The following is a 13617-nucleotide window of genomic DNA, read 5'->3' as shown; positions in this document are numbered from 1 at the left end:
TTGGTTCAGTACTCGAATCTACCAGTTTATTTATTCATTCTGATTTTTATGGCTCTCTAGTTGGTTACAAGTCGTTGCCTTGAGTGGAACTGCATAAATGTTCCTGTGCATGTCTTTGGGAGCAGCAGCTGGATACAGGATGGCTGTGGAAAAGGAGTTCGCAGTATTAACTTGTGGTTTCTTTATCCAGGGAAGACTAGGGCTCTCAAGTTCTTTCTGAGTGTCTCATAAATTGTTGAGAGGATAATTGTAGATTTTATTTGTGTGAATGTTCATATTTGCAGTAGTGTTCTTCAGCCACTGGGTTCACTGCCAGTCCACATGCGTAAAAAGGCTGAGAACACTATGATCTTGTATTGTTCACTACCATATAGATCTTAGGCTACTTAGCAAGGTATCCTTGCTTGCATAATCCAGAAAGGAAATACTGTTTATTTTGCTTGAAAAATACAAATTTGGTGTATCATTGGCTTCACTTAGGATGTGGAATTAAGTTTCAACCATGTAGATATAAGTGGAGAATAACCATGTGTAAAACTCTTTTGATTTATGTAGTTTTATTGAGCAGATAAGACTTTGTCACATGAGCTCTTAAAAAATTTGTACTTCGCATGAAGAAAAAATTGTTTATTTAAACACACACAGAAATAGATAATTGGAGCTCTGTATATTCAGGATCTGTAGTCAGCTGTTTCTATCAATAGCTATAATACCATTGAAGGCTGGATTTTAAAATATGTTCTATAATCTGAGAAAGCAAAAGTAGCAAAGCAAAAGTAAATTCCTCCTTATGTTTTGATATATGCTCACTGACTCCCATATTTAAATATATAGCTGGAGCGATAGCACAGCGGGTAGGGCGTTCGCCTTACAAGCGGCCAACATGGCCGACCCGAGTTCGATTCCTCCGCCCCTCTCGGAGAGCCCGGCAAGCTACCGAGAGTATTCGATATGCCAGACACAGTAACAACAAAGTCTCCAATGGAGACGTTACTGGGCCCGCTCGAGCAAATCGATGATCAACGGGAGGGCCTTTAATTAAAAAAAAAAAATGTATATATATTATATATATATATATATATATATATGTTGTTGTTTTTTTTCCAGTAGTGGCTACGGAGGAAGTAGTTACCGCAGAATCTGTGGATGGTGCAATTCAGCAAGTAGTTAGTTCAGGGGGTCAGCAAGTCATCACAATAGTTACAGATGGAATTCAGCTTGGAAATTTGCACTCCATTCCAACCAGCGGAATAGGCCAGCCCATCATCGTAACCATGCCAGATGGACAGCAAGGTTGGTAGGAGGGATTTGTGTAAATTTTTGTTGTTGTTTTTTTTTTTTTTTCACCAGAAATTGTGATATGCCTTTCAGAGCATTTAGTTTTGCTTTAAATTACATCTTGTAGTTTTTTTTTTATTTTCCAGAAGGTTTGGGGAGGGAGTTTTGGGGACTCAGACCAAGGCACAAATTCAAGGTATATGCTTTGTTGGTAGAACTGAGACATATCTTCAGCCTTATTTTGTAACCTTTTGTAACTGACTTAGTTGTCTAATTTCCTTTTGCTAATGTTAAAATAAGCTTTTTTCCCTGAGTATATGTTGGATGGAAGGAGGAATTCACCTCAAATTATTCTAATTAGAAAATAAACTTAAATAGAGTTTTTCGTGTTCAATGCTGTTCAGATACCATACAACATGTTTAGAATGTAGAATAGCATTGAGCTGGGAGCTTTCAGGCATTGCTGGTTATGACTCCAAACCAAATAAAGTTAGGTTAAATTAAAAATACCATGTAAGAAAGGCTGTTTCCCAATGTACTCAGACTCAGGACTTGTAGTAGGAATGTGGAAGCTTTGTTGAGTGTTTGATTTTTAACAGCTTTGTTGAATTTTTTTCCCTCTTGGAAACTGCAAGAGTCTAACAAGACAGAGTAAAACTATAGCTACATTTTTAGTGAAACCAAAGTGAAAGTATAGTCCTTTTAGTGAAAGACTATAAAATTCCATATTTTAAATGATTCCCCAAACCTTTAAGACCATTGCAGTCAGGCCAAGACTGTCCTCCTGGAAATGTACCATGGCATATCAGGGACCAGGGACCACAAAGGGCTTTTACTGAAAAACATTGACGAACATACACCCACAGGAAATCAGGGTTTGAGTAGGAAGTCATACAGGAAAGACTGAATAGATGCCACTGCCGGGTGTGGCTCCACAACCAAAGTAACAGGAACGGTATTGATAATAGGCCTGAGAGAGAGCTCAGGGCCAGAATGCATCTTTTCCAGCGTGAGGTCCTGGTTTGATCTGTTGGCATCATATTTCCTCCCCCAGACCCACTCCCCTAGTCTCCCCCAAGGATATTGCCCTGGTGGTCCCTGAACAACTCTAGGAAAAGTTCTTGGGCCCTCTGAGCACTGCTTGGGAAGTCCCCAGTGGCCCCCCCCCGCACCCATCTCCCGCCCTGCCCAAAGAACGTAATTCATGCAAAGTATGTTCTTAACATGTTAGGTAGGATTAAGCTACATAATACAAAAATACCCTAGAGTTTTCCAGCCCGTGTTGAAATTAAACAATACGTTTCTATTCCATGGTTGAAATTAAACAGTACATTTCTATTCCATGGATAAAAGAGAACAAATGTTTCTCAAGAAGAATTAGAAAATAAAATGTTTGAACAGAATATTTTAGATGAGCTGCATAAACAGTGTCAAGATATTTTATATTTTGCCAAACCTGACAGTGAAGCAATGATGTGTATGTATATATTTATATTCATTTTTTCTTTTCAGTATTGACAGTTCCAGCAACGGACATTGCTGAAGAAACTGTAATAAGTGAAGAACCACCAGCTAAGAGACAATGTATCGAAATAATTGAAAACCGGGTGGAATCTGCAGAAATAGAAGTAAGGAGTCTTTTACCCGGTGTGTTTTGCAGCAGTCATCCAAAATAAATTGAATTTGCTTTGCTTTTTTTTTTTGTCATTTATATTTATTACTGACAGTGCTGTTTTGATACAGAATGAAAGCATATAGTGTTTTGTCTTATTTTGTCCATTTTTTTTTTTGCCTTATACATATAGCAAGCCCTCAATAAATAAACATTGAATGAATGAATGGATGAGTGAAGAATTTGTTTGTAACAAAGTCTGTCTTCATGGTAACATCGGAATGTCTTTGGTTCTTGTATTCCATTCTTTATTTTCTATTAAACTTACATCATTCTCACCAGTATTTAAAGGAGTTTTTGTTCTTTCAAAAATGAAATGCAAATGTCTTTTGAGCTGGACAGTCCTCTTAAAGAAGGTTAATGTTTGCTGACTGGGTTATTATTTTTTGAATGGTAGGTAGCCTCTTACTTTACTCATAAATAAGGAAATTAAATGCATTTAGATTATTACCCTCTCCCGAACAATTTAATAAATATAAACTAGTTTATAAGTGTAACTAAACCATAGGTACCTCACAAGTTCTTTTTCCTTTTCTCACATGACTATGATAAAATCACGTCATCTAAATTTGATCCTAATGTATTTAAAATGAAAACCTTAAATAACTTTGAAAGAAGAAAAGCAGTGGAAGGAACGTTGGACTTGAAATTAACTGAGCTGGGTTTGTATCCTTCCTCTTGCCTTTATTAGCTTTGAGGCAAGTTATCTTACTTGAGTTTTGATTTTAATTTTTCCTTTAAAATTTAGAAGAAACTGTATTTGTATTTGTGTGTTCTAAGAATTTAAAATATCAGCCAACTCATTACATGCTTATATGAGTAGTAAATTATTGATAAATTTAGAAATTCCTTTTAAAATTATCATATACAAATAAGAGAATTGTTTTAAAAAGCCACTAAGAGGAACATAGAAATTCTGACTAAAGACAATTAGAAAAATCCCTGACTCAAATTAATTCAAATATTAGACTTCTAGCTGTTTATAATCACAAACACCATAGTTAAAATAATCTGCTTCATATTTTAATCAGAATGTTTGGTTAAAATTATGATTATTTAGGGTGAGGCATTTTATTTTGTCAAATGAAAGAATAATATTCAGAACATTGCAGTTCGTAGTCACAAATTGACAAATCTGTTCCATTGAACAGTTTTAGTATAAATCAGTAACAAATGTGTCTTCTCATATGTCAGGTGACATATTTCTGCCATATAAGGTTAAAAAGCTATGTACTTTTAACTAAATCATAAAGTAGTAATAAAGAAATTTTAATTAATCTTAAACAACATGTAACCCAAATATTTGCTTAAAGTATAGCCTAATCTCTTTCTTAAGGACTTTAGAATGCAGGGTGCATAGTTGTAAATAATAGGAAAGTATGAATAAAGTATGAATAAATTAAAATTAAGGAGATGAAACTTTAAGAAAATAGGGTTTCAACTTGGTATAAAAAAGTGTTTTTTATTTGTTTTGTTTTTAGTAATTAGAGCTTTCTGGTAATGGAAATCTTATTCTCCATCACTAGAAATGTTCAAATCAAGGTTGAATGACTACTTAGAGATATTAAAGAGAAACCTTGAAACATACAGTAAGTATAGATGGTAGAGGTGGGATGGAGATATAGAATGAAGAAATGACCTCCAATATTTTCATCATACCAGGTAATCATTTCCTTATAATACATGAAGGATTCTTTTGAATTTATTTTCTTAGGTGACCAGGGTTATCTTGGGATGTGGCTTATACTTCTCTCTAAGTAACTGCTTGACTATTAGCCCAAAGAGTTCCCTAAAGCAGTGGTTTTCAGCTGGGGCCTGTTTGACTCCCAGGAACATTTGGCAGTGTCTGAAGACATTTTGGTTGTCACCCTAGGGACATGCCACTTGGATTTCATGGGTAGAGGCTACATTTGTTGTTAAAATCTTAAAGAGCACAGCTACCCTAAATAGAGGATAGACCCTCCCCCCCCCCCCCCCAATAAAGAGTTCTCTGGTCTAAAAATATTAATGGTGAGGTTGAGAAATTCCAAAGGAATTGACAAATTAATTCATCTATTCATATGTTTGGATTTTCTTTGAGTGTATGTATTCGTAGCTATCAGCATGCATTTCTAAGGAAGATGCTATAGTTTTCTAATTTACATTGCAGAGGTTTGTCAGTAGACCCTGGAAAGTTAGTTTGTTAAGGAAAATGTATTGTAAATAGTGTAGTCTTTGCATTTCTAAAGGTAATTAAAACTTTTTTTGGAAAGGAGGAAGAAATAAAATACCAAATTGCAATTATATATATATATATTATATATATATATATATATATATATATCATTTGGAGCCCAGAGTAAGGGGATAAGGCCTTTGCCTTGCATGCTGCCGACCCAGGTTTTGATCCTTGGCACCCCATATGTTCCCCAGAGCCCCACCAGAAGCAATCCCTGAGTACAGAGCCAGGAATAAGCCCTGAGCACTGCTGGATGTGACCCCCAAACACAAAAATAATGTATTATTTATCGCTCTTTGATTTTTTTCCCTCACTGATGTTAATTGTAGGAGAGTATGTTATTTACAGGTTTCTACAGTTAATAAACATTTTCCTGTTCTGAATTGAAGTTAAATGATCTTAATTCAGAAATATGGGTCTAGAATTAGGTGAAGTTGGAGTTATGTTGTATAATTTTCTGATTGTGTGATCTGGGTCAAGTTGAATGTTTTAAGGTTTGACTTTTCCATTAATGAAAGGTGGAAAATGAATAGCACTTATATTATCAGACATAGTAATTTTTCAAAACGAATGTACTTAAGGACTAGTGAAAAGACAGGAGTAATGATGTTTTTGCTTTATAATGGCTAAAGCAAAATGTAAGTTTTGATTACCAGAAAATTAAATACTACTAAGGGCTAGAGAGATAGCACAGGGTTTACGGTGCTTGCCTTGCACCCCACTGGCCCTGTTTCGGTTTCCCACACGACATATGATCATCCATCCCTTGAGCTCCGCTGGGTGAGTCCCAAACTGTGCCCCCTCCACCACCCCCAAAAAGAAGCTTGCTTACTTAAAGTAGTAAACATTTCATATTTTAATTGCTGTCATTTGAAACAATGCATGAATCAGTTTTAAAAATTTTAAAAAGCAAATGCAAATCTATTGCCTAACAGAGTTCTAATATTAGATTAGTAAAATTAATGAAATCTTCATTGCTATCGAATCTTAATTATTAATCAGAAATTATCTAGAAATTCTTCAATTTCATAGTGTTAAGTAAAAGTTTCAATATCTTTTAGTATTATTAGTAAGCTGAAGTATGTTTACTTAAAAATTCAGTCTTCAGTAAAGTATTTTAACAAATTAAAAATGTAAGATTGGCATTTCTATTTAAATATAGATCTCAAATGTTTCACCATTTATGTGTAAAGCTACCAAATTACTGTTTGTAGGAAGGGAAGTCTTGCATATAACATATGTTCACTTAACATTTGAAAAATTGGGCAGGGAGATAATTCACAGAACTGGAATACATACTTTGCATGCATGAACACCATGTTTGATCCTTGAGCACCACTGGCCAAAAAAAGTTAAAAAAATTGGAAACAAGAAATTGCTAAGTAAATTAAATATCATTTTCACTTTTTATGGATTTTATTTACTTTGTTAAAGTGATACAGGGAAAAGTCTTTTCCCCAAACGCCTGTAAGTGCGAGAAGTAAGAAATGAAAGCACTTAAACTTTGCTAACTATACACTGTCTTGAAGATTAAGTATATCTAAAGAGCAGTGAATGATATGTTTCTTTCAGATTTAGCCAATGAATGCATAGTGAACTGAGTCTATTTCACCTATTAGGTAGATGGAAGCTATCTTTTCATTTACTTGAAGAACTGAATTAAAAATATGCAACAAGAGAAACAGGATTAACCTGTATTCATTAGACTGGCTACCTTATGACTTGCTTTCATCTTCTAGAGGCTGGATCTGTAGCTGATTTTATTTTATTTTTTTAATTTTTTGCTTTTTGGGTTATACCCAGCAATGCTCAGGGGTTACTCCTAGCTCTACACTCAGGAATTACTCCTGGCCATGCTAGGGGGACAATATGGGATGCTGGGAATCGAACCCTGGTCGGCCGCATGCAAGGCAAACGCCCTACCCACTGTACTATCGCTCCAGCCTTGTAGCTGATTTTAAACACTTCATACTAGATATCTTAGATTTAATGTATCTAATATTTTCCATCAAATCTGGGCAAAGTTTTTAATCCATATTCAAAACTGTGGCTTCTTAAAGGGTCTTCTAACATACAAAGTCTTTCTTGTTTCTTTTTGCAGGGGAAACTATTGGGGAAGGAGGGTGGTTTTGGCCACATCCAGCTGTACTTAGGGCTTATCCCTGGCTCTGTGCTCAGGGATCACTCCTGGCAGTGCTTGGGGTACCATGTGTGATGCCAGATATCAAACTGGGTTTGGCTGCATGCACGGCAAATGCCTTAATTCCTGTTCTCTCTGGCCCTCAAATTGAACATTTAAAAGCACTGATATAGTGAGTGTGCACTGATACAATGTGAGTGTCTCTGCCAGAGGTGGGAGTCTTGCTCTTCGGGGAGCAAAACTGAACCCCAGCCCCTTCCTTGCTGTGTTCAGAGTTCTGTGTGCCCAGTCCCCACCAGGGTGCTGGTAATGATTTCTTACAGGAGGCCCGATTCATCAGTGTCCTTTCCGATTTGTCCATGTTCTGCAGTCTTAGAGTAATGACGAGAGTTTAGCATGGGTGAGCTTGCCTCAGAGATAAGAGGAACTTGTGTGTAATTGGAAAATTTTAGAGCCCGCCTTGACAGTCAGCTTCCACATCTGGTGAATCATAAGAAAAATAAGTGCTAGATCCAGTTTTATTTTTGTCTTTTCAGGCAAAGGAAGCAGTCACAGGAAGGCAGGAACGTTAATAAGGGCTCTTCCTTGTGGCCCCTGTGAATGGAGAAGGAAACCTTCTAGCACAGTGGCAGAGGCCTGATTCTGTGTCTCCCGTGGGCTGCTGATAGCTCACGTCCAGTCCCAGCTCGTTGTGCTGTGGGGTGGGAACTTGGTCTTTCTTATCACTCTCAGCCCCTGCCTCACTAAGATGTCCTGGGCCTCTGTGATGTTGTGTTTGGTCTGTACAGTTGAACGTTTTACTTATATGCTTATTAGTGAATGGAGAAGCTCCGAATCCTTTTTCTTTTGGCCACACATAGCGGTGCTTAGGAGTTCCATATGGTGCCTAGGATTGAACCCAGGGCTCCCACACATTCCAACATACACTCCATCTCTGTTTGGGTTTTAAAGCTATAATTTTTTGGGGGGAAGGGTACATACTTGGGCTACTCCCAGTATAGTGTTCAGTGGACCATGTGGTGCTGATTATTAAACAGGGCCTCTCCAGTATGCAAGGCATGTGTTACAGCCCTTTGAACCATCTTCCCAGTTTAGAATCTGGATTCTTTGAAATTTCTCTCTCTCTCTCTCTCTCTCTCTCTCTCTCTCTCTCTCTTTGGCTAGAGTGATAGCACAGCAGGTACGGCGTTCGCCTTGCATGCGGCCAGCCCGGTTGACCCGGGTTCGATTCCTCTGTCCCTCTTGGAGAGCCCAGCAAGCTACCGAGAGTATCTCGCACGCACGCACAGCAAAGCCTGGCAGGCTACCTGTGACATATTCGATATGCCAAACACAGTAACAAGTCTCACAATGTAGACATTACTGGGCCCGCTCAAGCAAATCGATGAACAGCGGGAGGACAGTGCTACAGTGCTCTTTTTTTTTTTTAACCCTAGTAAGTAGGAGTATCATAGAGCCAGAGAAAGAATATAATGTCCATGTACCAGATTTGTGTTTTGCCTCCCATTTTATTGGGGAATTCAATGCATTTTATATGTACGTAATAGACCACAGTAGAAAAATTAGTATTCTTTCCGTTTATAAAGTACTATAGGAAACACTAACATTGCCCAGTACTCTCCATTTTAGAGGGGAGGAATTTTGCTTGCTCTCATAGAGGAAGTTTGAAGAGCAGTAATGTTCAAGGTGTAATGATGTAGGGATGTAATGGAGCAACAGAGTACTGGCTCGCATGTGTGAGATCCTGGGTCTGAGGTACAAAATATTAAGTAAAATTTAAAGTAAAAATGTTAGAATTTCTTAATCCTGACTCTTACCATTGAAAAACTATATTTTCTCTGAGCATCATTGTCTTGCCTGGATGATGGGTACAAAACCTAGCTTAAGGATTTGTTATTATAGATCACTTGAAAACTCTTACAAAAGTACAGGTATCCAGTTGGGATTCATTATGTTAGTCCCTTTTTCATTAGAACTTTTTAATTTCTTTTTTTGCTGAATGTTTCAGCTGTAGTACAAGGACTTTTTATGTGTATGGTCCTAGGCCTCGTCCCTAGCTTAAAAGAAAATAATTTCCTAGGTGTCATAGTATGGATCACAGAATCGGGGTTTTCTGGTGATGTTGTTTCTCTCTTGGTTTGTTAGGATTTGGGGGGGCTGTTTGCAGACCTGTGGTGCTCAGGGCTTCCTTGCTTCTGGCTCTGAGCTCAGGCTTCACTCCTGAATGAAGTTCGGGTGAAGGGGACTTTATGGGTTTCCAGCGATCAAAACCTGGTTGGCCACGTGCAAGGCAAGTGCCTCAGCCTTCTGTACTCTCTCCAGCTCCAATGAAATAACAGGATTTGATGATTAGCGGTTCATCGGGAAGGCAGGGTGTCTTGGAGATAACTGTAGTGCCTATTTTTAGCCAGGACATTTTAAAAAAAAATTGAAGGCTGCATGTTTATACTTATTAATGTATTTATGCAAAAATTGAAGAAAAACCTTTTTTTTTAAATTAGGAAAGAGAAGCTCTTCAGAAACAGCTGGATGAAGCAAATCGAGAAGCACAAAAATACCGACAACAGCTTCTAAAGAAAGAGCAGGAAGCAGAGGCCTACAGACAGAAATTAGAAGCAATGACTCGTCTTCAGACTAATAAAGAAGCTGTTTAATTGAAGTGAACTTGTAGTTTGAGTTTACTTTTGGTCAAGAAAGAATACAATCTTGAACTGTACACAGTAATGTACAGTCATGGGGAGACAGGATTAATTGAAGAGTCTACAGATTGATAATTGGACTTAAGCCATGAGCTCTGAATTCTTGTAACATAAAACTTCAGAAGTTGTGAAATGTATTTAAAGCTGAATTCTGTAAATAGTTTCTGGGTTTTTTTTTTACAGTTCCCAATGAGTTGATAAAGATTGTTGAAGAGATCCAAAAACACAATAAGCCACTGTTTTTGTGAATTCTTTCTGATTTTAGTACAAACCTTAATTTCTCAGAAACAGAACAGTTTTAAGGGTGATCGTTGATTAGACCAAATGTTGTGTAATAATTATGTGGTGGACTGATGCTGGAATTACGCTTTTAGGTATGACCTATTTGAAGAGAAGTTCTCTTCCAGGAAATCTCTGTGCAGCTCTAAGTTGTTTCAGATTCTCTAAAAACATTTTTAGAAAGCGAACTTTTATATTTGTTCAATTTCAGCTTATACCGAAGTAGATTTACATGTATATGAAGCAAATATTTTTAAAAACTTTCTGTCTGTACATATTCTGCATGTTTTATATTTTCAAGATGCATCACTTGCATAGGTATTTTCCCTACAGAGATGATGATAATTGCAAAGGAGGGGAAAATTCCCTTTATTCATCAGAAGTGGGTAAGGTAGCAGCTGGTTTTATTGGGATGACAATGTTCTTAGTAGGAGCAGCTTATAAGAAAACTTGAATTTGCGAACTGCAAAAATCTATGCTCTTTAGAAAATTTCATAGTGGGGACATGAATCTATTCTGTGCCTTCCATCATGATTTCCACATGAAAGCACTTTAAGGCACTGGATTTCAAGATAATGTCTTTTGGAAAACTCAATGCATATGAGTTTCTGAAATATTCACGGACTCATTTCCCCCCCAGGAAATTATTCTTATGGAAAACATTGCTTTTGTATGTAGAACAAGAACCTTTTGTACCACAGTGATGCCATATTGACATGTCTTACGTACCATTTTTTTCCCTGTGTAAGCTGTATGTCTGTGCTGTGACTTGCTTTTCTCGCGATATTGTTGAATTTCACAATGTATGGACATTAAATTCTGACATACTGTTCGTTCTTTTTTGTAAAACATAACTTCAAGTCCCTTTTTCTTTGTTTTTTAAAATGTTTTACTGCTTTATGAAAATGTTTAACCGTAAGATCCCTCTAGATTACCCATACTGTATAAAGAAGCAATTACCCTTAAAACTGTACTCTGGCCTACTTTTCTATTTTACAATTAAATATCTTTTACACATATGTTCAGTGTAGACTTATGTTTTTGCTACATTTTATTCCCACGCTAAAACTTTCATTCTGTGTATTAGAATTGTATTCCTTTATATGAAAATACTGTATAATCTTTGTGTCTACACACATATATGTATGGATGTATAAATGTATATCATATAATGTATACTGGTTATTTTATATATATATATATTATATAGTCTGAAAAGTCTTTGCGGTAACTCCTTGGGAATCTGTTAGTTCTGTCACTGGAGTTATCAGTACAGTAACTGAACAGTTACTGGAATTGTCATCCTGGTAGTTGCCATTAGAAGAGCTTAAAAAAATTTTCAACAGGGAAGGCAGGGGATGTGGCTCACTCCTAGAGTGCCTGTGTGAGATGGGCTTAGCCTCCAGCTCTGCAGAAAATACCAAAGAACTGAAAGTAAGTGTGCTCCCAGACATTGGGGCAGGAGCAGTACCTGCTTCTTGCAGTGTTGAGCGGAGGTTGAGATGGAGTCAGGTTATGGGGGCTTCCTTGTCCTGGGCCTGTGCCATCTCCAGCCCCTACAGTTTGAACATTTTAAGTGTCCTGAAACTTTGGGTTTTACAAATATCAGATATTTTCAGTAGCTTGTAGCTGCTTTTTATCTGTCTGGTGTGGTTTATTTATTTATTTTTTTAGCTGCCCCTACCAGTATTCTATGCTTACTCCTGTTCAGGGATCACTTCTGGCAGGAATGGGGGACCATAGTGGTGCGGGAGCTTGAACCCACTGTGAGGCACTTAGCTGCTTATCTCTCCAGCCTGTATCTGATGAATGCAGCGTTGGGCTTCACCCTAGTGAGGCCTCTCGTTTGGCTTCCTGATCTTGTTAGCTCTCAAGAGCCTTGAGACAATGCTAAAAGCAAATTTCTGGAAGGGAATTTAATGATACCTTTGATTTCTAAGTGCCTGTACTGCTAACAGCTGTACCTGATGCTAAAAAAGAAGTTTGCAGCGAGGGGAGGGGGGCAGAGAGAGAGAGATCACTCAGCCTCTCTCCCATAAAGATTTTTTTTAAAGGATGACGAAAGAAACCCAATCATGAACAGCTTTGTAACTGTGTATCTCATGTTGATTCAATAAAATTTTTTTTTAAATAAAGGAAGAATTTTTAGTAACATTTGACATAGGGGGGAAAAAACCATAGTTTAAAGGATTATGTCAGTGATAGTGTCAGATAACCAGGGGAAGTCGACATTTTTCAGTCTGATCTTGATGTTGGCTTGTAATTGATCGTATCTACCTGATATGCTCTTTCGAAACTGATATTTAGTCAAGAATGTGTGGCTAAAACTTAAAATTAATTTCCTTTTTCTTTGTAGCTTCTCTTTTCAGACAATCAGGAAAAGCTTTTGTTCTGGCTCTTTCTGCATAAGCCTGTATTCTCTCTTGAGCACCTCTGTCTCTTCCTCTCCCCTCACTTTTGTCTAAGTAAGTATCTCTTTAAATAAGACAATTCTACTTTGGGGGAGGGGGAAGCTTTGCATTCTTAGTGACCAGCAGAGGATTAAACATGGCAGGATAAGAGAACTCATTTCACGTGTCCGACTCTGCCATGACTGATTGTAGTTAAAGGTCATCAGGTTGCCACATTGCAGGTTAATCATTACCAGTTGGGCTGAATAAGCCTTTCCTGGAGCGCCTTTTTCAATGGGCTTGGCCAGAGCATCAGGTCCCTTCACTTCAATGGGCCTATTGATATTATTTGTTGAACGGTTTAATTTCTGTTCTAGTCATCTACAAGAATACTGGGGGACTGGAGCGATAGCACAGCAGGTAGGGTGTTTGCCTTGCATGCGGCCGACCCGGATTCAATTCCCAGCATCCCATATGGTCCCCCGAGCACTGCCAGGGGTAGTTCCTGAGTGCAGAACTAGGAGCAACCCCTGAGTATCACTGGGTGTGACCCAAAAAGGAAAAAAAAAATGCTGAGTATGTACTATCTGTACACTGAACTCTGTAGATGTTCTTGTTACCCAATAACAAAGTTTAGTACTTCCCGGCGGCCAGGAATGTGTCTCAGTGATCGAGTACTTGCCTTATGTGGCGGGGCCCTGAGTTCAATACCCAGCAATACCAAAAAAAAAGAAATATAACTTCATAATCACTAAAACACTAGGAGTGCAAATTTCAGAAGGATCTGTGGTGCTTTCAGGAAGCCACATCTGACAAGTGATGTCTGCATGGACTTTCTCAATTTTCCTTTTTGTTACATATGTCTTAATTACTCCCCCCGTAGTGCTTGGTAATGTCATTTATTTTCATTGGTTTTTAGGAATTACTTCTGGCAGTCTTTT

At 37.7% G+C, this 13617-nt stretch overlaps 1 protein-coding gene across 7 annotated transcripts in view; it reads left to right on the top strand.

The window, feature by feature from the left end:
* The window catches only part of GABPB1 (GA binding protein transcription factor subunit beta 1), a 59253-nt gene extending 47948 nt beyond the window's left edge, over positions 1-11305 (top strand). For 5 of the 7 annotated variants that reach the window (XM_056135389.1, XM_056135394.1, XM_056135392.1 and 2 more), the window contains 3 exons: positions 1108-1293; positions 2791-2906; positions 9810-11305. In XM_056135389.1, the coding sequence (XP_055991364.1) occupies positions 1108-1293; positions 2791-2906; positions 9810-9962 (455 nt within the window). In that variant the 3' untranslated portion in view covers positions 9963-11305. The remainder of the gene's footprint in view (positions 1-1107; positions 1294-2790; positions 2907-9809) is intronic. The other 2 variants (XM_056135388.1, XM_056135393.1) reach the window with 1 other exon arrangement.
* Positions 11306-13617: the final 2312 nt, after the last annotated feature.

This window comes from Sorex fumeus, unplaced genomic scaffold, assembly GCF_029834395.1.
Source record: "Sorex fumeus unplaced genomic scaffold, SorFum_2.1 ptg000111l, whole genome shotgun sequence".
In the NCBI taxonomy this organism is placed as follows: Eukaryota; Metazoa; Chordata; class Mammalia; order Eulipotyphla; family Soricidae; genus Sorex; species Sorex fumeus.
This window is presented reverse-complemented; position numbering and strand designations above follow the sequence as displayed.